We start from the raw sequence: 23,682 nt of genomic DNA, 5'->3' as shown, positions 1-23,682 counted from the left end.
TGGAAGACACCCAGATGGGTGGGGTGTAAACAATGTTGTTGTTGTTGTTGTTGTTGTTGTTGTTGTTGTTGTTGTTGTTGTGGTTGTGTTGTGGTTGTGTTGTTGTGGTTGTTGTTGTGGTTGTTGTTGTTGTTGTGGTGGTGGTTGTTGTTGTGGTTGTTGTTGTGGTGGTTGTTGTGGTGGTTGTGTTGTTGTGGTGGTGTTGTGGTGGTGGTGGTGTGTTGTGATGTTATGTTATGTTATGACACCCCTATTTTCATCGGATATTATTATTATTATTATTATTATTATTATTAGCTCCCAGGGTTGACCCAAACAAGCAAAAGCAAAATTCATTAAGCAGCAGCAGTGGTGGGTTGTAAGGGGCGGAGCTACACTCCTGGCCGGCAGGCCATAAAGTCACAACACAAGCAAAATTTAATTCAGTCATGACAACACGGCGTTGGCTCTCACCCCAGAACCCTTTCCCATCATTTCAATGCCTCTCAGACCAAGAGCTCCTCAAGTGAGCAATGGCTTACTACTCACTGGAAGATTCCACACTGCTCAAACTGGCTCGCAACTAAAATACTCTTAAGTGTTTCATTTTCCCACTCATTCCATTTCTCAGGCAGCATCTCTCTGATTTTGCTTCTCATTTCCAGCATCTCATCTGGATATACTTTCATAATTAAATCTGTACAACAGCCCCAAGATAATTTCAGTGCAAGATTCCAACTATACCTGGGTAAAGCAGCTTTCTGAACAAATACTTTTTGCTTCATTTCAGAGACCTGAAAACAAAGTGAACTGAAAATACGTTCAAGGTTTTTGGGTTGTTGTTTTTTTAATGAAAAACACTCCCAACCCCAGCACAATAATTCTACTAGGCCCTGTAGCAATCTCACCAAATTTTCTCCAAGGCTGCGTTTGAAGTCTCAGCTATGAATTCACTTCTAATTTACTACTGCTAGCAAGTGTACCTAGGGCACAAAATCTGTCTCTTTAAAAAACAAAAACAAATTCAGGATGTCTGAGAAACACTACTAACTACTAGGTGTGTGGGGAAGGTGAAAGAGAAGGGCACAATTTATATTAACTATTCACGATATAATTTGTTCACCAAAAACTATTCAAAATATTTCTCCAACTTAAGTGTCTTACCATCTCACGTGTGGCAGGATCAGACGTGTATTCAAATTCATACGCATCCTTCCTGCAAAGTGAACATTTCCAGATAAACCAAACTTTTTACTCCTGTGAAAATAACCTAAAAGGAGGATGCATTTTCAGAGCCGCTATGAAAATTCAAAGATGGGCAGCTCAATGGAGCTTCAGTCATAGTTTTCCAAATCAATGGCTGAACTCAACTACCCCCCTATACCACCTCTAGCATAATGGCCTCTTAGGACAACAAGAAGCTGCATATTGGGTAGACTATAAGTTCAGGCTTGCTTCGATTGACCGGCAGCGGTTCTCCAGAATTTCTGGGCCTTAGGTTGCCGACCCCTGGTTTAAAACATACCAAACAAAACTTCCTTACTTTGCCTCTGTGATCTGCCTGGCTGAACTTCTGACTCCATTTGTCTTCTCCAGCAGAGAATCCTGGAAAGGAAACATGGGGAGTCGGATAATCACAAATTCAAGAATGGGAACCTAGTCTGCTTTGTTTTAATTAAAGGTGGGTATAATGAAACAACAGCAATTACCTCATAAAGGTAAAGTCTCCCTCCCTCCCCTTTTTAAGTTAAGTCTCTTGAGTGACTTTTTTAGGGGGGGAAAGACTACTACTGAGCAAAAGTAGGGCCAGTTATCAAAGGGAATAACAGTGTTTTAACTGTCATAAATCAATTATATACAATTTCTTCCGTTCCAGCCCACTGCACATTTACTGTATGACTGGCAGTGCTAAGCCCCGCCCCCGGCAAATCTGTCAAAAAGAGAGGTGCAAGTCCCTTAAATAAATAAATAAAAATCAATAAGCTAATCAAGTGAAACAGAGCACAAGCAAAGAATTAAAATGTTTGGAACCTGCTAAGAAAACCAAGTTTAAAAATGCAAGTTACCTTCACTAAATCCGTACTGTTGCAACCGGGTGCAAGCATTAAGTCCACCTCTACGGGAAATGCTTTTATACCTTGCAGGTGGGATTCGTCTTCCATGCTTGGCTCACTAAAAGCAGAAGAAAGAAGGACAGGCAAGAATTATATGCCAGAGCTGTTATTCCCAAGGCCAACAGAACCAAATTGCATCTGTGGAAAGATTGCTTACATGTCAATCCTAACACAGGTTTGTGGGAAGGAAGCCCAGCCAATTTCAGTGGGATTTTTCTCTGAAGTAAAGATACTTAGGTCCAATGTTATTGACTTCCAAATAGGGCAACACACAAACGTGCATTCTTTTTTATTACAATCCCCATGAAGAAGGTTAGCTGAGAGAGAGCTACCATGCTAAGATGTCTTGTAATTTTTCTTGTACAAAGCACAAGTCCAAACCCAGGTCTAAAAATCTGCCACACACACAGTGACACTTTCTGTATAAATTGATGAAGCTGCAAAGCAGTCAGACGGACTGTCAGACAACTGAACATTCCACAATAAAACTGTCTTTTAATAGAGGTCTCTACGGCTGCACTTACACAGCCCTATCCTTTCGTCTCAGCGGAGAGGCTTTCAATGCACTTGTGTTCAATGGCGGAGGAATTTTCAAAGCATTTGTTCCAGAAACTGCACCTACATCACCAGAAGCTTTCAAATGAAAAAGAGAGAGAAAACTAAATCAGCAGAGTTTATAAACATTAAAATGCCATGCAAGGCTAGAAACCCAACCCTAAATTCATTTACTTTCTGAAGCAAGTCCTACTGGTTTAAATAATAACCTTCTTGTTAAGTAATCATACAAAGGCTGCAATCCTAACCTCGTTTATCTGGGAGCAAGCCCCGCTGGGACTAAGCGGGACTTACTTCTGAGTAGACATGGTTAGGATTGCAGCCTTGGAAGAGGAAACAGCAAGAACCATTCTGACCTTGACTGCCATTTTGTTTTCCTGTCAGTTGACTCTCTCTAGTTGCAGTGGCATCTGCAGGAGCAATGATTTTCTGCTAGAAAGAGAGTGGGGGGTGAGCATCAACAGAGTACATTTATAAACGTCTGTTTTGGAGATGTAAGAAAATAGATATTCACACCAGTTAGAAATGTATTTTTCCAGGCTAGAGATGGAAACAGGCTTTTAAGCAGACTTGCCTTTGGACAAATGACTAGATTTTCTTCTTCTTTCAAGTGATGAATAACTAATACAAGCATTTAAAGCAGGGGTAGGCAACCTCAGGCCCGTGGGCCGGATGCGGCCCAATCGCCTTCTAAATCCGGCCCACGGACGATCTGGGAATCAGCATGTTTTTACATGAGTAAAATGTGTCCTTTTATTTAAAATGCATCTCTGGGTTAAAATATAGTCCGGCCCACCACATGGTCTGAGGGACGGTGGACCAGCCCACGGCTGAAAAAGGTTGCTGACCCCTGATTTAAAGGTTGACTAATTATTATTAACTATTACTACTACTACTACTACTTGTACCTCACCCATCTGACTGGGTTGCCCCCGGCTATTCTGGGCAGCTTGCAATTGATTTAAAAACATAATAAAATATCAAACATTAAGATCTTCCCAACACAGGGGTGCTTTCAGATCTTTTAGGAAAACTGTCATTGTTTATCTCCTTGACATCTGACAGGAGAGCATTTCCCAGAGCGGGAGCCACTACCAAGAAGGCCTGGTTCCCTATAACTTCATTTCTCACAGTGAAGGAACTGTCAGGAGGCCCTCAGAACTGGATGATGGGCGTAGAGACATTCCTTCATATTACAGGGCCAAACAATGATGTACGGTAGCATTTGCACGGACTTACTGGGAAAGCTAACCAGGATAAACAAATATTACACTGCTAGCAGGTTCATACCTGGCTTTGCTCAGGAATTCTAATAATAATAATAAGAAATCAGCACCATTTTGAAAGGTTCGGGCCGTAGACTTGTTTCAAAATGGCTGCCACTGTATCCAAACATAGATGAAAACCTGTTCCTTGATCTCAGGAACCATCATGCAAAATTGAGGCATACAAATGCATATCAAACAAACAACTTTCCGAAATATATAGTGAATTAATTATCAAGATCCTCCTCCCTCCCCCATCTGTCCCAACAAATCCTGTTGGGTTTTTTTTTTGCCACCCTCTTTGCAGCAATGTACTTTTTTTGGGAACTTTTAAAGTAACTCTTCAAACAGTAACACTCCAACCCCATTTAGGTCACCTTGCTTCAGCTACTGCAGTGCTTCTTCCGACACACAGCAACTTTTCCCAACACCTTCTTTATTTTCTCAGTTCCTACCTTTTTACCTCTCTCGTTCATACATGGCTGCTGAGTTGACAATTTTACAGCAGCTGCCAGTTGAGGACATTATGAGGGTTGGGGGTATTGGATTTTGATGGGTACTTCATAGAACAGAATAACAGAATTGTAGAGTTGGAAGAGACCATGGAGGTCATCTAAGTCCAACCCTCTGCAATGCAGGAATCTTTCTGCCCAACATAGAGCTCGAACCCACGACCCTGAGATTAAGAGTCATGGCTCTATGTATTTTTGTATTCACTTGTATTCAGCAGCAAAGGAAATAACAGACAGCTGGGCACCCAGCAACTGTGACAACCCCATCTCGCAAATGTTGTCCCCAATATGCTCACGGTTGGAGCTGTAACCGACGGCAATGTTGAACCGTTCAATAAGGAATCTGAACCCACAAGATCTTTTCCACTCTCCACATGTCTGCTTACCACTGCAAAAAAATAAAAATAAAAAAATCAGCAGTACAGTATAGACAAATCTAGGCCAAACATGGGCATGTTGTTGCCTAAGGGTGCAAATGCATTTTATTCCACCCCCACCCCCAATGCCTCCAGAAGCTGCCCCATTTTGCCATCCTTCCAGAGTCCCCGTTTTAAAATTCCTCTTTCTTTTTCCCAGCTTTGCAGTTTCAGAACTATCAGAGGGAGCCACATTAAATTTGATAGAATATAAACTTTTTCATAATTGTATGGTTTGGTCGGGGAAAAGCCTGACCGCCAGCTGTCTACCATTTATATGAAGTGTAATGCATGCGTGTGTGTGTGTGTGTGTGTGTGTGTGTGTGTGTGTGTTCTACACTCTATGTCACACTATAGTCTCAAACAGTGCTCCCCCCCCCAGAAAAAGAGCGCCAGAATGCACTTTCCCCAGCAGACCCACCCCAGAGCTCAAAGAGGATAATCTTCGGGCTTGTTGAGGCTGCTCAGCTGAGGGGAGGGGAGGCTTCCATTCTGAATAGGGGGGGAAAGCCCTGGTCACAAATGATGAATTTCCCTTGCTTTTCAATACTGTAGCTGTATTGGTTAGTTGTAGTAAAGAAGAAAAATACTTGACATGAACCCCACCAAACTCAGAGAGTGAACTTCTGAGTAGACTTGAACGAGGCTCTAAAGAGGCAGCTATAGTGAAAAGCAGGCATAGGCAAACTCTGGCCCTCCAGATGTTTGGGAATACAATTCCCATAATCCCTGACCACGGGTCCTGTTAGCTAGGGATGATGGGAATCATAGTCCCAAACACCTGGAGGGCCGGAGTTTGCCCATGCCTGGTGAAAACTAAAGCAAGGAGGCATTTATTCCAGATTAAGACTTTTTTTCTCTCCATGATTAGCTCTGGTGCCACCCATACAGCCCCTGATGTAAACATACTCAGGATGTAAAAAGAAGAGACATGAAGTCTCCAACCACACACATAGACCCCACACTTCTGGCCCCTCTTCGCCATGGTCCACCTTGACTTGTCAATGACTTCTTTATTGAGAAAACCGGCTCAGTCGGGCATGTTCAGTTGGGATGCTTCGGATGCACAAACTATTTCTCTCATCAAAAACATTTGTACAAGCCATGTGTTTTTTAAAAAACACCCTTGACCCCAATACACAGGAAGAGAGATGGCTCTTACTGCAAATGAAGCGTGGCGCCAAGACCAAGGGAAAGCCCAACCCAAATCTCATTTTACCCTTTGTTTAATTCTCCCTGTGAAGATAGGGAGGCATAACTCTCAAGAGGAATGCTTCTGGAATGCCAGCTGTGGAAAGGCAATGCAACCCTGTCTTCTCAATCTCAGTGAATCTCAGTTGTGGGGGGAAAACAAGGGTTGAATAAAAACAAGAGCTGTATTCTGTATGTGTTTATATCTATATATATAACAATGCTTCCACACTCAAGTCTCCTGAAGCAATAGCCAAGAGAGTGCAAGGAAGAAGCATACAACAGTTGCGAAATTAAATCAACACAAAAGGGGGAAAGGCCTAGAAAGAGTCCCCCCCTTTTTTTGCTAAAATTGCTGCCCTTGTACAGATGGGGGGGATCTTCATATACAGGATATGGCAAAAGGTAAGATTGAGGACATGTACATACATGGCTGAGACCAGTTAATAGACTGGTCTTTTAATAAATTTATAGGGTGCCCTCCAGTACAAAACTCCTCAGAGTGATGAGCGACAACAACAAAAAAGCATTCAGTACAGATCACAGAAGCAACAGCCAAAACCACAGTTAGAATCAGTAAATCTGTCAGACACGCATAATTGACCGGCTATTGGCGCATTCAAAAGACACTCACCTGTTGTGCTTTGCTGTGTCTGATCTCCACTGCAGTAATCGTCATCTTTGTCAAGCACTATCTGTCCAATTAAGTTATTGGAAAAGCAGAGTTTAATCCAGGAAAAGCACATTCACTCATGGACAAAAGTTGTAGGAAATGAAAAAATGCCTGCCAAGTTCAGAGTTTGCAGCTTTCCAATCTTGAATTGTTTTTTTTATTATTAAGCAACCAGCCAGCCAATGCTTTATATCATGAGGCAAATGGATCATGTATTAGTTGTGCTTATTTAACAAATGACCTGAGCACTTGGCAGTTATATTCACGTCAATAAAGGGAATCAACATGACACACAAAATTCAAGACCACAGAAGGGTTCTGAACAAAGGTCAAATGAAAGGGGGGGGGGAGAGAAATACTTGCCATCACTTCATCCTTTCCCATTACATTGAAGAGCTGTGTCAACACATCAAACTGGCTATCAAAGTGAATTTGTATCTTCCTTACTTCTTTTTTGTTGATGGCCATGGGATCCTTCAAAACCATTTTAAGAATCTGTTCTCCCCCTTCCTCTTTAGAAAAAAAAGAAAAATGCATGTTTTATAGAAGATGCCAACATTTTGTTCAAACAGCATAAATAAGGCACCACAAAGGCAGACCACAAAAACAATTGCAGCTGCAATAATGGTTTAAACTTTCTCCAAACCCAAGAAAACCTCATGGTGTTTTTTTTCGCATTTGCCATCTTCTCCCTACTTGTCAAAAGTTACCATTATTTGTCTATGGCAAGATGGCCACTCCTGTCATCTACACAGAGTGGGATAACTAGGGAGAGCAGAGCAAGAAAATTCCAGGAAAAGGCGCTATTGAATCTGAAGCCACTCATGTTTCCCCACAAAACACCTTAAGAATTTAAAACACTTCACATCTGCATTCATACAGCAAGTGTCTATTTCCTGTCAACAGTAATAAAGATTTCTCTCCATTCACACAAGCTCAGTTTACACATGTTTCCTTTGAGCGTATGAGGAGTCTCACCTGTCAGATAGTAGCTACTAACTGCTTCCTTTGCCAACCTCACCGACTCCCAAAGACCACCCTGAAAGGATATTTAAAGTAAAATTGTGTCCGTTATTTTAGTACGGCTAAGAGCAGCCAAGGGCAAAGGGGCTCATTATCTTTTTCTTTTCTTTTTACCTCAAGGTTGTCCACGTAGAAAGTAATGCTCTCACTTCCAAAATTGAAGTCAATCCAAAACTCCTTTAGTTTGTCATCAGCTGGTTTCTTTAACTTGGAAAGAAAAAGGAAACTTTTCTGCTTTCTTTTCAGAAAGAAAGTAAAAACTAGATAACTTGTGGACTTCAGTACATGAAAACGTAAGCCACATTTGTTCATCTTCAAGGTGTCCTCGTAAGACACTTATGTTTTTGCTGCAACATGGATACCCCTCTACAAATTGTAAATATCTTGCTTAATGGTTTAGGGAACACAAGAAACAAGCCACATACATTACAAAGCCATGAGTGTCCCCCTCTTTCTTGCATGAGTACTGCTTTGACCGGGTCCCAACATCTATTGGCAGGGGTAGTGGTTAAGCCTTCCTTTCTCCATCTCTCCCAAAACATCTCCCCCAAAGGTGGCTTGCAAGGGAAGCAAGGCCACTTAGCCTTTGCTGCACATGGACAGCTGCAGTGTAAAATGCAAGTTAGCCGGCTTTAATATAGTTAAAGAGTTAGCTGCCTAGAATAAAAAAGGCACTGACAATTCAGCAAATAGTTTTTTTTTCTGATTTCAAGCAGGATCAAGGACTCTGTTCTTGTGGTCTTCTGTGAGATAGAAGGGAGAGCCTCCTGTACATTTTAGGTCCCTGGAAAAATCTAAAACACTCAGGGAGCCTCTAAGAGGACAGGAAGCTTCTAGTTTCAGAAGTCTGCCCTCCCACTTGTAGACAGCAACCAAGACAACGATGGAGGCATTTTACATTGCTCAGATGCAGAACACCTGAAGAAGGCCATAGGAGCCCTATTAAGCATTATTGAGCTTAATGCAGTATCACAGCGATTTTTAAGCATTACCTCATTTGTATCAGCAACAGCAGCTTTGCATGGAACTGAGCAAACCCTGCAAAAGAACAAATTCACCACTAGGATAGCGGTCTCAAACACAATCTGCTCGGACCCCGGCTTCCCCCATCTCATAGCTATGGAAATAGCTTGCCTCCCTCCAAACTTTCTCTTTCTCTACTTTCTCCCCTCTCCCTCCCCACCTCACATTATCTACAACAAAAAATGTCTCCAAATGACTGTCACTGATTGATTTGTATGAAGGATGCTAAGACGTAAAAACAGAGACACCGAATGTACTTTTGTTACCTATGAAAAATCTTTCAACAATAATAATAATAATAAATGCCTTGCGCAATGTTTTTATTTAAAGTGGGCAGTGCTAAGCACAGCCCAAACAGGTAGAAAATGCCCCCACAAGCAGCGCTGGCAAGCCTGAGCATGGAAATGGATGAGTACAAACATGTCCCAGAGGTGTTACCGTATGCATGTCGGGGGTTAGTCAATTTGGTGTCCTACAAAAATGTTACTGGACTAAGACGGCTGCCACCCCTGACCACAGGGCATGCTGGCTGGGGCTGATGGGACCTGAAATCTAACAATATCTGCCGGGTGACCCGTTGACTCCCTGTGGTCTACATGCCCATTCGGTTCTCTCACAGCATCAGAAGCCGCTTAATGTACAATTGCAGTGGCAGGCCTCCAAGTTAGCAATGACCTACAGCAAGACTGAACATGAGAAGTGGTGATTGAGCCTAAGCTAGCCCATCTGTTTGGAGAACTTTAAGGCAGGTCAGCACCAGCTCACATCAACACCATCTGCCATGGCAAACAAGGTGGGCCCGCATCTCTTCCCATGCCCCATCAGCAATTCACACTTCATTAAGTAAGGTCCTTTCCTTTCCACACTGCTACCAAGGCAATCATATCAGCATATCAAGTGAAAGAGGTTGCCAATACAGTATGGATACTTCCTGAGCCAGCGTCGCACTGTGGGACAACACTGGCATGGGAAGCAGACATGCTCACATGACTTCCACCTTCTGATGTGGCCACATAGCCCTTTCCATGCCACTGGGGAAGCACCAAGAAGATTTCAACAACAATGGCATCAGGTAAAAAAATATTGAAAACAAATGAATAAACCGTCTCCCATCTCCTCTGAAAGAAAGCTTGCCCTTTCAAGATGTTTAGAAGCTTAAGCAAAGGGAGACTTGAATGTATGTTGGGAAGCAGACAGAACTCATAAGTAAATTTATTTCACATCTATGGCCTTAGCCTACCGCCAAATTTTAGAAATCATTCCAAGTATGTCTAATGCCCTACTTAATGTGAAAATGCCATTCAATGGCCTGAATATTCGTTGTTGTTGTTTTTAAAAATATTCCTCTAAGTTAACAGGACAGTAGCTGGTTTGAGTGTGGTGCTGATAATGCCAAGGTTGCAGGTTTGATTCCTGTGTGGGAGAGATGCATATTCCTGCATTGCAGGGGGTTGGACTAGATGATCCTCAGGCTCCGCTCCATCTCTGCAATTCTATGATTCTAAGTATTAAGACCTTACTATCCAAAATGCCCAATACGGAAACCATGAAATAATATTTCTACATAATTAGCTAAACCCCAGGGCTGGCAGGGCCAGCTTCAAAGATGACTTCCCCCCACTAAGCTGACCCAATACAGTGGTACCTCTACTTACAAATTTAATGCGTTCGAAACACACATTTGTAAGTCGAAAAAAGTTGTAAGTTGAATCCCATAGGAATGCATTGGGAGAAAAAATTCGTAAGTAGAAGCAACCCTATCTAAAAATTCATAAGTAGAAAAAATCCTATCTAAACCGCATCCAAGATGGCGGACGGAGCTCCATTCATAAGTAGAAACATTTGTAAGTAGAGGTACCACTGTATTTGTACATGACTAAGCCCTGTACTTTTGGGCTCAACTGGATAAACCTCCCACAGGAAAAATCCACCCCCAATGTCTCCTCCATGTGTGCATGAGCAAGAGCAACCAAAAAACTCACCATCCAGATTGTCTCTCATTTAAGTATCAAGGTGACAGCATGCTGATTCTTAGCTTTGTAACTTTTGAAGCTTTTAGGACCAACTCAGCAAACTGCCATCCATTCCAAAGCTGAATTTGTATCTGGCATGATCTGTAACGCTACATCTTTCTACCTCCATGCTTTCAGTGCTCAAGACTGGTGTAGTTCTGCAACTTCAAACTTCACATGCCTAGACACTGGAGTATATTCATTACTGGCCTGAACGGGAGAACTTGGACTCCTAGTAAGAGTCTGGGGCGCCCAGTTACTTCTCTGGATATGCCCAGAAATAGAGTTGGTAAACAAAACCTGCAAAGGGCCTGCAATAAATGGGTGCTCAAACTCTCTCAGGTGAGCATGTTCATGGCAAGTCCTTACCTTCTTTTATCTCCAAGTCTTTCATTCAATTCGTTAAGAAATATCCTGGAATCCTTCAAGAGAGGGGGAAGCAAAGCAAAATGTGACAGTTCTTTTCAAAAATTGTTCCAACACCAATTCCATTTAAAAACAAAACAAAACATTGCATGCTCTTCCCAGTGGCACATAAGTCACCGTGCAAACGCAAAATGAGTTCAGAATGCCCGAATATCACTAATCAATTAGCTTCAGAGTTGTTTTAAAGTCAACCAGCGATGCCTGATTTTCTCCACCAAGAACACACCGTTAGCAGATTACATCCATTAATTCAGTGAAAAGGGAGAGAAACCAGTTTGCTATACGCTTTCAAAAATTATTCTGCTGTTGCTATACATTTGAAGATTAGCAAAAAGCTGAAAAAACAAAAACCCTTACTGTCTCAAAATCTCTGTCTTTGATTTCTCTAAAAGCCTTAGCAAGGTATTGATCTTCAAACCAGTTGTGAACAAGATCGTCTCTCCACTTTTTCAACATTATCCTGAACAGGGCTTCCACAATAGCGATCTGGATATCATAGTCTGCACAAAGATAAGAGTTCTTGAAAACAATATATTCAGCATCCCATATGCAAAGTATCTTACCAAGTGATGAAAAACTTCCTTCCTTCCTTCCTTCCTTCCTTCCTTCCTTCCTTCCTTCCTTCCTTCCTTCCTTCCTTCCACTACAAGTTTAGATCAAGAACTATTCCACTTTATAAAATAAAAAAATTCCTTCAGTAGCACCTTAAAGACCAACTAAGTTTTTATTTTGGTATGAGCTTCAGAGTTCTGAAGAAGTGTGCATGCACACGAAAGCTCATACCAAAATAAAAACTTAGTTGGTCTTTAAGGTGCTACTGAAGGAATTTTTTTATTTTACTTCGATCCAGACCAACACGGCTACCTACCTGTATTCCACTTTATATTCAGCCTTTTCCTGAGTCCATTATTCCAATATTTTAAAATGCAGCATGCTTTCTCGCCCTTCCTTCCCTCCTGGGAAGTTTGATGCTATTGCTACACTATTTATCTTGCTAAAGGAAAATGTGATTTATTACTACAGTGCAATTTTCTTTTCCTTATGACTTTTGCATTTCCGAGAATAGTCTAATATACATGTGCAACCATTACAGGTTCATTGCCCACAACTCAACAAAGGTTTGCCAATTTTGTCCCATAAAAAATCGAGGGAATTGGAACTTGGGCCACTAATGCACCTAATTTAATTCTACTGCTAGGGAAGAAATCTCACCTTTCCAAAGAACCTGTTGCTTAAAATGTTATTAATATCAAAATACTTGTTTGCACATAGCATTTCTGAAGAACAGCTGCTTCAAATTAATTCTTTTTTCTTTAGAGACAGCAGTTTAACCCATGCCTAGTCAGTATTCCATTAACATTTTAACACAGCACAGGAATAATAAGAAGAATGGGATGTATCAGATATTAGAGCAACTAGTGAGGGCAGGGAAGCTACAACAATCTCACCCTAGCATTCCATTCCCTAGGACTAATCAGGCCTACCAGGTCTTTGCATTTGGCCCATGAGGCTGTTTTTGCCCACCTGGCATCATCTATGCCATGAGATGTGAGGCAGGTAAAAGTGCTTTGTAAGTCCTGATGATCATCTGATCATCTGTGTGATCATCTGGTAATGACATTTCACTGGGAAATCAGGTGACATGTGGGTGGCCTCACTTAATTCTTAGGCAGCAGCTTAGTTTTACAGCTAACATCAGTTGAAAAGCACCTCTCTACACAGGAGTTTCTGTATTCTTGGATTTTAGCATCGGATGTCTAAGACCTCGTCAAAACAGGTACCTGGACTTTTCCCAGCCCCAACCAAGATGCTAAGTTTTTCTTACCACCAACATCCAGAATTGCTTTTGCAAGTTCTTTCCTGAAACGACATGACACATTAATGAGCTGGAAGCCTTAGAGAGAGAAATCATTGGGGAATAAATATTTAGATGTAAGGTAAAAAAGGTAGAGAGACCCCTGACCATTAGGTCCAGCCACAGACGACTCTGGGGTTGCGGTGCTCATCTCGCTCTACAGGCCGAGGGAGCCAGCATTTGTCCACAGACAGCTTCCAGGTCATGTGGCCAGCATGACAAAGCCGCTTCTGGTGAACCAGAGCAGCACACAGAAACACTGTTTACCTTCCCACTGGAGCGGTACCTATTTATCTACTTGCACTTTGATGTGCTTTCGAACTGCTAGGTTGACAGAAGCAGGGACTGAACAATGGGAGCTCACCCCATCGCGGGGATTCGAACCGCCGACCTTCCGATCGACAAGCCCTAGGCTCTGTGGTTTACACAGTCAAAACCCAGAAACAAAACATGCATAATAGGAGTGGACTGAAAGGCAACTTTTGCCAAGACTGTTCAATTTAATCTTTCCGGAGCAACGTAGCAGTTTAGCAACCAAATGCCTTTCTCCCTAATATTCAAATACACCATTCATAAAAGGAAGTTTTTCACTCGAACAGTCATATGGATCTTCAACCACAGGCGCAGTGCTGCGGAATACAAAAACTTAAAACTGTCTCCATATGTTTCCCAGCAGTAACTGAAGTAGGACTATTTATGGAGAGCTTCTGCTTTCCCCACATAGGCATCTGGTTGGCCGGCCGCTGTGAAAACTGAACTAGATGGGCCATAGGCCCGGTCCAACAGACTAGTCTTATGTTCTTAGGTAGCCAGTGGTGGGTTTGGGCTAGTCGAGTCAGGAATAATGGGAGTTGTAGTCCGAAAACAGCTGCAGGACCACATAGGCTAGCCATACTGCACTAATGTAAGAAATTATTGGATGCAAACGTCTCCTCATTTACTTCAGCAAAAATTACTTCAGCAAAAAAACTTTCTGTTAAGTAGAGCCAATAAAAAATTCTGGAAAAGAAGAGGGGAAAGATTCCTTCCTAGCACCTAACAGAGCACAGAAGACACACAAGGATCAAGTCCTCATGTTACAAAGCTACCGGTACTTACGTAAGCAGACACATCTCTTCAGACCCGGCAAACTTTTTTTTCTCTTCTTTTCCGGTGTTATCCAGCAGAGTGTTTAAGGTTCTCAAAGCCTTTGATACAGGGAGTGTAAGAAATGTAGGAAGACAAGAATACGTAACTGACTCACAACTTTTTTTACTTCATAGAAATCATTCCACATATTCCTTGCTTGAAACTGACCTCCTGTCGAAGGAAACAGTTCACATGAGAATCAGCAGCTAGATGTCCCAAATATGGTATGAAAGACTCCAGCAGCTGCTTTTTCCCTATAACAGAGAAGTTGGGAGAGAAACACACATTTGTTACCAGTTAGACAGGCAGCAAGACTTCTAAGTTTCAAAGCAGTGCCACAGCCTCTATTATTGGAATAGCAATCTTCCCAAATCAGTGGGACCTCCTTTTTGTAATATTGTACAAGAGCTTTGCTTTTCGCTCCCTCGTTTTAGAAGTTTAAATACTGCATTTTTACTAGAGCTGTACACAGATCAGATAATTTTCAGATGATCAGTAATTTGATTTTTAGTCAATTAAATATACTTGTGCATTACTGAAGTGTGTGTGACTTTCACAATACGGAAGACAACGGAAGGAAAATCCATTTCTAGTGTGTCCCCCATTCCAATTCCTTAGTTCAGCAAAGCATCAGAAACAAAACATCAAAAACAGACAACAGTAACTTTATCTCCCAGTCTGATTAACGGGAGGGGACCCACTGGAATGATCTAAACAGTGGTCCCCAATTGGTGGTCCGCAGACACCAGGGGGTCTGTGGCACCATTCACATAACAAAAACTACCATAGAGGTATCAAAATTTTCTGAATTAGGGGTCCATGGCTTTTGAAAAACAGGGGCTCCTCAGTACTTAGCTAATTGGGAACCACTGATCCAAAGTATTAATTGGTTGTCTAATTCAGTCTAAATAAACCTGGCAGCCTCACTTCTTTTGTTTACTCTTATTCTTCACAAGGGCTAAAAATAATTTAGAAAGAAAGCCCGACAAAAATGCATGTTTATACATTAGTAAATCTCAATGTGTTCCATTGGACTTACTCCTGGAGATGCATGCATAGTATTGTAGTCACAAATCATATGCATTTAACAGCCATAAATTCTCTCCTACTTCAAACCGCCATTTCTTCTTTTTTAATGTAATTTTTGTATTTGTCTTTTGTCATGTTGCCTTGAGACTGTTCTGTACAAGGCAATGAATAAATGTAATAAATCATCATCAGATACTTAAAAGTATTTAGCGACTGACCTTCAGCATTGCTTTTGCCAATAATCTGAAAGGAAGATGTTGTGGGGGTGGGAAGAGAAACAGAGAGGATATAACTCAAAGTTAATACCTTATTGGCATGCATCAGAATGCAGCACATTCAAAACACTGCCCAGTTTATAAAACTTACACACCAGCACTAATATATCACAGCATTGTAAAGTGTGCTTAACCATAATACCCGCCAGGTTCAAACAGAACAAGTTTCCGCTCCTCAACCAGGGCCGGCTCTAGGTAGACCCCCGGTGGCGCAGGGCACCATGGCGCCGGCCCGCCAGGAGGGCTCCGCAAGCTGCACCCGCCCGCTGGCCGGCCGGTCTGCCGGTCAGCCGCGCTGCGCGCTGTGCGCTGCGCCCACCCGCCCACCGCGTTGGGAAACGGGGCGGGAGGGCGCCAGAGAGATCCGGCGCACCACGGCGCCAGGGGCGCTTAAGACGGCCCTGTCCTCAACACTGAGTTTTATTTTAAATTTAGACTTGTCACTGTCATTCATGCAGTGCATTTCAACCATGTACAGATTTTCACAAGCATTTTCTACATTCCCAATTTTCCATGCAGCTTTTGTAAAAATACTATGTAGCACGGTGACAAATTAGGGCTATGTACTTTGAACACATAGCTTCCAGCAAAAATTGCATGGTTGGGTCTTCCCAGGAAAATCTGAAGCAGCATCCCACATTTGTTGATCAGATGTCATGGCTGCTGGCCTCACTAGCATTGCCACCCTGTGGTGCTGGCATGGGTACTTGGGATGGGAAGTGAACATAATGCTCCTACAGGCACATGGGGTACTGAAAGCCTGAAAGCAACTTCCATTTTCCAGTTGGTCACTGGGAGCATTTATCAAAATCAGCCTTAGCTTGCACAACCACACCCTCCAACATTTCTCCAGTAAAGAAAGGGACATCATATTCCATAATAATAATAATAATAATAATAATAATAATAATAATAATATGCACATCCGACGGGGTTACCCCAGCCACTCTGGGCGGCTTCCAACATATATAAAAACATAATTAAACCTTAAGTCCCTATACATACAGATGCCTTCTAAAGGTTGTATAGTTACTTATCTCTTTGGTTCGGGGGTCACAAAACTCCATGCCCTCCAACATTTCTCTGATTAAAATAAGGACATCTTAAGGAAAAGTGGGACAATCTGAGATTAAATCAGAAACTGGTACGGCTTCTGTAAATCCAGGTCTGTCCCTGGAAAATAGGAACACTTGGAGGGTCTGCACCATTCACATGCATCTTTGCATCTCAACAGGCTCACAGGATGGCTTTCCACATTACCATGATGTCCTAGTATTGCACAAAGCTGCATTCATACAGTCCATTATAAACATACAAAGAAAGCATTAGCTCAGGCATCCCCAAACTGCGGCCCTCCAGATGTTTTGGCCTACAACTCCCATCATCCCTAGCTAACAGGACCAGTGGTCGGGGAAGATGGGAATTGTAGTCCAAAACATCTGGAGGGCCGAAGTTTGGGGATGCCTGCATTAGCTTATCACTGAGCTGGGGAACTTGTTCCTCCAAATGTCATTGGACTACAGCTCCCACCATCCCTGACCTTTGGCCATGCTGGTTGGGACTCGTGGGCATTGCAGTCTGACAAATTCCGGCAGGCCACAGGCTCCCCCATCCCTATGTCCACGTGGGAAAAGGTCAAGTCCAAAAAGCACTTTTTTCAAAATAAAGGTCACAAATGGGCATGGCTATAGGGAAAAGGGATATTTGTGGGGTTCATAACCAGCCGCTTCGTGGCGCACAAATATGGTTGCCAAAAGGCCGCAACACAGCACATTTGTCTCTGCGCACTTACCAAGGCAGTGTCAAAGAAGACTTCAACAAGGTGGACCAAGAATGTACTTTCACTTGGTTCTAGCAGGCTGAGAAATTCTCTGGTTCTTTCAAACCAAGTGACCATGTAAAGCAAACAAGATGCACACAAGCAAAGTCAAAGGAATGCCTCAAAGCTAGTTTTCTACCTACAGAAATGCAGCTAGGAGAAAGAAGACAATTACACGGGTATGGGGACCCACGAGTGCTTTATTATACAGGGAGGGATGAAGAGCAAGATAAAAGCTGCCCATGGATATTGCCTGCCCGTCTTATGTGGGTTATTCCCAATTTATGAAACAGATTTCTTCTTTCAATGAAATAACACAAATCTTCGCAGAGCCATGCCTAACTGCATAAAATAAAACAAAAAAAGGAAGATTGCAATCCTTGTCCACAAGTAACAAAATGAGGTCAAACTGACTGCAAAAATAATAATAAATGGGTTGTTTTGGTTTTTTGGCCGGGTGGTGGGTTGGGAGATAATCAACCCGCAATGGAAAGGAGGGCTATTTAGAAGTTTGGTTTGGTCAGCTTTTGGCTAAGATTGTTCTTAGAACAAGGAAATTTCTGTTTCATGGAGCATTAGTATGGTTTATACATAGCATAGCACTTAAACAACCATTCACGCATAGGGTTACTTATCTTTGCTATCAATCCCTCCTGAAGAAGCAAATTTACACCATCTCGAGGATCACTTCTACAATACTGCTGGATGCACTTCAACAATAGGGACACATTTGTGAACTCATTTTTGTCCAGTTCCTAGGATGGAGGGAAATCCCGCATTACTGCATAAACAAGCAATTCAATTGTCTGAATTTTAAGAGATTAACATTGCAGTCCTATAAATGTCTACTCAGAAGCAATCCTCATTGAGTTCAGTTGGGCTTACTCCTCAGAAAGAAGCTACAGAATTGCAGCTGAAGTAATGGAGCTTTTTCCTACTTGCCTTTTTTAGAACTTTGTCCAGTTGGTTTAATAGTTGCTTGCTGTACTTCTGAGGATAAATATCATTCCCTTGGATTATTTCTTTTATTTTCTGAAATCCTTTTCCCTTGAAAGCATCACTCAGTAATGACTCTAGCTAGAATAAAACATGCAGAAACAACTTTTTGAAAAGTGTGTAGCCTCTCAATTATGGACAGATTAGCTTTCCCACCATTGGTCTAGCCACTTCTTGGTCCATACCAACTTTGAAAACAGAGTGAGAAATTCAATATAGCGCTATGGAAATGGCTCCATCAGCACAAGCATTTTAGCTTGCTCCCCTCCCTCCTCTCCCCACACTCTTCTCTGACGCTTCTTCTGAAACACACACAAGCCAATTTGGACGAGTGTGCGGGCAGACAATGGTGGAAGTCTTGTGTGAGCTCCTGCTACTGGTTCTCATTTGGCCCTCAATATGCTGAAAAGATGAGAGTCTCTATAACAAAGACATCTGATTTAAAGCCGATTGAACAATGTTGTGCACATGGTGATATTTACATAGTATTCAGATCTGTCCGGCATGTCACCATCGTTTTCTCTACTCTCTTCTTCCTATACATGGGGTGGGGGACACACACAATCATTTCAAACATACAAATTTTGATTAGAAATATCTACCCAGAGCTCAAATTGTGGGCGGAAATGGCAGAGGGCCCTTAATGGAAGCCTACTTGCCCAGCTGCTCATACTCACCAATTTCCCCCACTAGGCCCCCACCCCAAGAGCATTAAGAAAGGTAGAGAGAATGGCCCTCTCTGCAATGCCTCCCCACCCACCCCGGTAACTCCAGTACTTATGTCGATCACTGCAAAAAAGACTGGATATGTCCTCAAGAAAAAGTACCAGTGAACTTGTGCCAGAATTGTTTTTAAGTGAACATAAGAAAAGCATCAATGGGAAGCCCACAAACAGGACCAGAGCACATGAGCTCTCTCGCCTCCTGTGGTTTCCAACAACTGGTATTAAATCAACACTACTGACTCTCATGGTGTCCGCTGTAACCCACATGGGACAGCTGGGTATTTCATCTGCTATAAGCCACTCCTGGTAGTATTTGATTAAAAGATAGGGCATAGATTTTCAATGCGTCCCCGGCAAAACAAAAAACAAAAACCCACACACACCACCCATTTGCAGCCAAGAAAAAGTCAGCCAAAATCCCAGGAAAAAAATACTTTCAAGGCTCATTGGGTAACCCCCACCTTGAGCGTTTTGAGGGGGGACCCTATGCATCTCCAAGGAGTTATTCTCAGGTCACGCCTAATCAGACGCATGTGTACTTGGGAAGGATCCCCCCACGGGGAGGGCCCATGGGGCACACTCTCCAAACAAAAGCCCACAGCAGGCTTGCCACCCCAACGGTCATGAGCACTATGCTGGAGAACCAGTCTTTGCGCCAGTCAACAGATCCCCTCCCGCCGGCCTGCAAGCGGCCCACCGACCTGATCCTGCATGGCCGGCTCCAAATTCTCCAGGAAAGGGTGGCGCGCGCGCCAAGCGCGGCCTTGATAAGCGTTCGGGCAGCGCCTGACGCGCGTTCCACGCTCAGCTGCTGCTGCTACCTGCGCCCAACGGCGTGAATTGAGGGTTGCTGGGCGCGCTCGGAGCCCGTTCCACTCCCCCCTCCCCCTGCTTCCGAGGGGTTACTTTAAGAGGCGATTTCCTGAAAGGAAAGCTATGAATCTCTTCCTAGTAGGCATTGATTCCGGTGGTGCATGGGGGATTTTATTCCCTGCTGCGCACATGTCCCTAGGATTGGTTTATCAATTATGCGTTTAGGATGGGGACATTATTTTGTAAGTAGGCGGAACGAGAAGAGATGGAGTTCCGCGCCACGGTTGCAATCCTTACCCGCCCTACCTCGCCGAGTAGGAAGTCTTACTTCTGACCCCGACTTAAAAGAGAGAGGAAGAAAGCGGGATCGTTGAGTCCCGAAAGGGTTGTGCGCCTTTCAATCTGCCTGGAAGACGAGCCTACAGAGCTGGACTATCGAGTGGGTTTAAAGGGTCACTTCGGTGGAGGTGTTGCAAACGCAGAAGGGATTTTGCAGTACGTTTACGCAGACCTACTGGATGTAATGACGCTCAGGTGTGAGGTGTGCCCATATATGATTGAAGCCCAAATGGTTAATGTTTTCTGTATCCAAGGCAGATTAAAATCTCCAACCACAAAGGAAAATTGGAATTTCATAATCCCTTGTAAGAAATTGTGGCGCTACACACACACACACACACACACACACACACACACACACACACGGCACCACTACCAAGAGCCCAGTTTATAGGGCAAGTCTAGACTTGTCTGCTCAAAAGGAAGTCCCATTGTATCGCAGCCGGATTTTTCGCCCATTATAGCCATCCTGTGAGTGGAACTTAAGCTTTAGGTTTAGCAATCCTATACCCGTTTAGCTTGGAGCTAACTACACTGAAGTATAGGACTGCTCTTTTACAGAGTAGCTATAATGGATGGTATTCAACTAAGTTTTATGCATGTTCATTAATGTCAAGGAGTCTACTCTGACTCTTGAGTATAACTTAGTTGAATACGAACCGGCGCACGTAAAAAGGTGTTGATTGCGTCATGACCAGTTCAACAGGTGTCACTTATTTAGTTTTGCTTCACAATAACTATAGACATAGCTGCCAAGTTTTCCCTTTTCTCACGAGGAAGCCTATTCAGCATAAGGGAATTTCCCTGAAAAAAAGGGATAACTTGGCAGCTATGACTATAGAGGTTAACATTAAACAAGAATCTATGCTTTAAAAGATGTTTAGGGACATACAGTATTTCAGAAAAAAAGCCTCCAGGGTCAACATTATTTTATTCATGCTTTAAACAGATAGACAGACAGATGGAAAAGCGGCCAATGAAATAAAAACAATAAAATAAAAACATACATTCATAAATCGGGTCTAGCATTATGATAAATCCTGGTCACAAAAAATTGAAAGAATGTAACGCAAAGCAAGGGAAGTAAAGACAAAGGAAGAACATTGTCAATATGATTATCGTTCCAGTAATCCGCAAATAAAATAACTGGCATTTTATTATTTGTATTGGAGAACAAAAATCTATAAAGTTTCGCGTCATATATTTGCCAAACGGTCGAGGGGAGGCGATTTCTTTTATTATCGGCCACAACAAAATAGATCCTAGCAGTGCATAATTTTAGAACAAACCCTGTCGCAACTATTACGCTGAGTGTATTTAGAATGCTTGTTTCGGGACATACATACATACATACATACATACATACATACATACATACATACATGGCAGAATATACCCCGTGATATGTTTTATTAACAGAATGATCCTTTTCCAATAGAAACAAAATAAAAATAAAATACCTGTAGAAAAATTCCTTCCAGTAGCACCTTAGAGTGTGAGACCAACTAAGTTTGTCATTGGTATGAGCTTTCGTGTGCATGTACACTTATTTTTATTTTGTTTCAACGGCAGACCAACACGGCTACCTACCTGTAACTTTTCCAAGAGGTTTGTGCTAGGCAGAACCTGATTGTACGCAGCCGCGTCGTCTGCTTTTGAAAATGCGCGGTAGCGGAATCCTGCGCGCGCGTTTTTTTCCTCGGAAGTAGATCCCATTTTCTTCGTTGGGACTCACTCCCTAGCAACTGTGTCTGGGATCTAGACTGCGGCGGAATAAATGCGTTATTTCAGCCCTGCAGGTTTGCTAAAATACCCCAGAAGCTTGTAAAGTTTTTAGGGTATTTTAGCAAATCTGGACGGCTGAAATTAATGAGGCCCACGTAACCTGCCACGTAAGTGTGCATCGGATACGATCGCAGCCAGTGCCCTGTACAATGCTGAGCATCAAACGCTGACTTTATTTAACGTGTCTCCTCAAAGGTAAGTTCTATGATATTTACTCCCAGGTAATTGTGTATCGGATCGTCGTTTTAGGCGCCAGCAAGCTGGCTTAAATGTCTTCAGGATGGTATCGGCGAATAACACCCAAAATCGAAAGTGGAAAAAAAATAAAAGGCAGGAAAGTATTCAGTGTGTTCAGGAGTCTAGGCTTTTGTATCTTAGAACAGAGCAGAGATCTGTTTAACTCAAAGATGTGTTACCTGCCTATCGGTTTAAAAGCTGTGAATCAACTAACGTTATAGGAAAAACGCAAAATCGTTATGAAACAATACTTTCCGTTGTCAGCGTGCAGAAATGACTCCCCTCTCCCTCCCTGCCGCCATCGGTGTGATGGAATTTTGTGTCACATTGCAGAATTAACATTAGAAGATTAAAGGGAGCTTGTCTCGAGTCGTTGCAAAGGATATCAAACAACAACTTTGCAAAGCCTTCCGGTTTACCACCACTCGATATGAGAGAACCAACATGGTGTGTGGTCTAATTCATGTTCTAATTCTGGCTGCAGTCCTTTCTCCACTTACCTGGCTGGGAGTAAGTCCCATGGAATTCAATAGGATTTACTTCTAAGCAGACATGGTTCGGATTGCACTTGGTCACTTCCAACTCCAGCTGCCTTCGTTGTAGTTGTTAAGCTCCTTTGTATCTAACCATTTCAGGGACAGTGAATTGTACAATTGTAGAGCTGGAAGGGACGTCAAGGAAGCTGGTCCAACCCCCTGCAATGCAGGAATCTCAGCTAAAGAATCCCAGACATATGACCAGCCAACCTTGGTTTAAAAACCTCCAATTAAGATTTCCTGTACTTCAGCTTTTGCTCAACCTGGTGCCCCTCAGATGTTTTGGACCGCGACTCCCATCAGCATCCAAAACATCTGGAGGGCGCCAGGTTGGCTAGCCTAAGCACTACTTAGATAACTATACACCCTCTTCAAGTGCGCAGCTGGGTTAAAATCCACTCAGCGCTGGAAATCCATTCAGAAGTTCTGAGTCCACGCTGAAGCTCAACGCGGTTTTGTGGAGCGCAATTTGGAAGCTGTTTTTGGCCGAAGAGAGTGCTAAAATGCCGAAATGCGTAATGATAATCATTATAAATTATAAGTTATTGTTGTTGTAGTAGTAGTTACTGAACTGCAGTCAGGCGAACGTACTTATGAGTAAGCGGATTTCGCATTCAGAGGACGCATTTGCTGGCTTGGGGATCGGCACCCTATTGAGGGGCTTGGTTTTTGGTTTTGTTTTAATTAATTTTTGTGTGTGCGGGCGGAGAATATTGGATTTTTGCGCCTTCAGCTCCGGGGCTGAAGGAGAAGGAGGAGTCGCCCTCCCTCCCCCACGTGCTTTTAACACCTCGGAGGACAGCTATGTGGGAGGGTGAAGGTCGGGGACAAAAAAGATCCCCTTCCCGGAGTGAGCAGCAGATCAGAAGCGGAGCTCGAGAGGGTAAGGGCAACAGCGGGCTCATTTCAGCACCACAAGAGACGGACAGCGGCCAAACGCAAAGGCAAGGCGAGGA

At 42.9% G+C, this 23,682-nt stretch overlaps 1 protein-coding gene across 1 annotated transcript in view; it reads right to left on the bottom strand.

Moving 5' to 3' along the window:
• SYCP2L (synaptonemal complex protein 2 like) overlaps nucleotides 1-19,826 on the bottom strand; it is a 32,898-nt gene extending 13,072 nt beyond the window's left edge. The window contains exons 1-23 of the mRNA XM_088675173.1: nucleotides 19,718-19,826; nucleotides 18,774-18,827; nucleotides 18,238-18,372; nucleotides 17,931-18,050; nucleotides 17,269-17,373; nucleotides 15,420-15,444; nucleotides 14,341-14,426; nucleotides 14,143-14,231; nucleotides 13,015-13,049; nucleotides 11,547-11,689; nucleotides 11,133-11,185; nucleotides 8,721-8,766; nucleotides 7,843-7,935; nucleotides 7,684-7,744; nucleotides 7,069-7,217; nucleotides 6,667-6,727; nucleotides 4,722-4,813; nucleotides 3,005-3,077; nucleotides 2,618-2,726; nucleotides 2,046-2,151; nucleotides 1,523-1,584; nucleotides 1,144-1,195; nucleotides 724-773 (exon numbers count right to left, since the gene is read on the bottom strand). Coding sequence (XP_088531299.1) covers nucleotides 724-773; nucleotides 1,144-1,195; nucleotides 1,523-1,584; nucleotides 2,046-2,151; nucleotides 2,618-2,726; nucleotides 3,005-3,077; nucleotides 4,722-4,813; nucleotides 6,667-6,727; nucleotides 7,069-7,217; nucleotides 7,684-7,744; nucleotides 7,843-7,935; nucleotides 8,721-8,766; nucleotides 11,133-11,185; nucleotides 11,547-11,689; nucleotides 13,015-13,049; nucleotides 14,143-14,231; nucleotides 14,341-14,426; nucleotides 15,420-15,444; nucleotides 17,269-17,373; nucleotides 17,931-18,050; nucleotides 18,238-18,372; nucleotides 18,774-18,827; nucleotides 19,718-19,729 — 1,811 coding nt within the window. The 5' untranslated portion in view covers nucleotides 19,730-19,826. The remainder of the gene's footprint in view (nucleotides 1-723; nucleotides 774-1,143; nucleotides 1,196-1,522; nucleotides 1,585-2,045; nucleotides 2,152-2,617; nucleotides 2,727-3,004; nucleotides 3,078-4,721; nucleotides 4,814-6,666; nucleotides 6,728-7,068; nucleotides 7,218-7,683; nucleotides 7,745-7,842; nucleotides 7,936-8,720; nucleotides 8,767-11,132; nucleotides 11,186-11,546; nucleotides 11,690-13,014; nucleotides 13,050-14,142; nucleotides 14,232-14,340; nucleotides 14,427-15,419; nucleotides 15,445-17,268; nucleotides 17,374-17,930; nucleotides 18,051-18,237; nucleotides 18,373-18,773; nucleotides 18,828-19,717) is intronic.
• Nucleotides 19,827-23,682: the final 3,856 nt, after the last annotated feature.

Source organism: Zootoca vivipara, chromosome 8 (assembly GCF_965207765.1).
Source record: "Zootoca vivipara chromosome 8, rZooViv2.hap1.1, whole genome shotgun sequence".
NCBI lineage: Eukaryota > Metazoa > Chordata > Lepidosauria > Squamata > Lacertidae > Zootoca > Zootoca vivipara.
The sequence above is the reverse complement of the archived record's forward strand: the minus strand, read 5'-3'. Positions and strand labels throughout refer to the sequence as shown.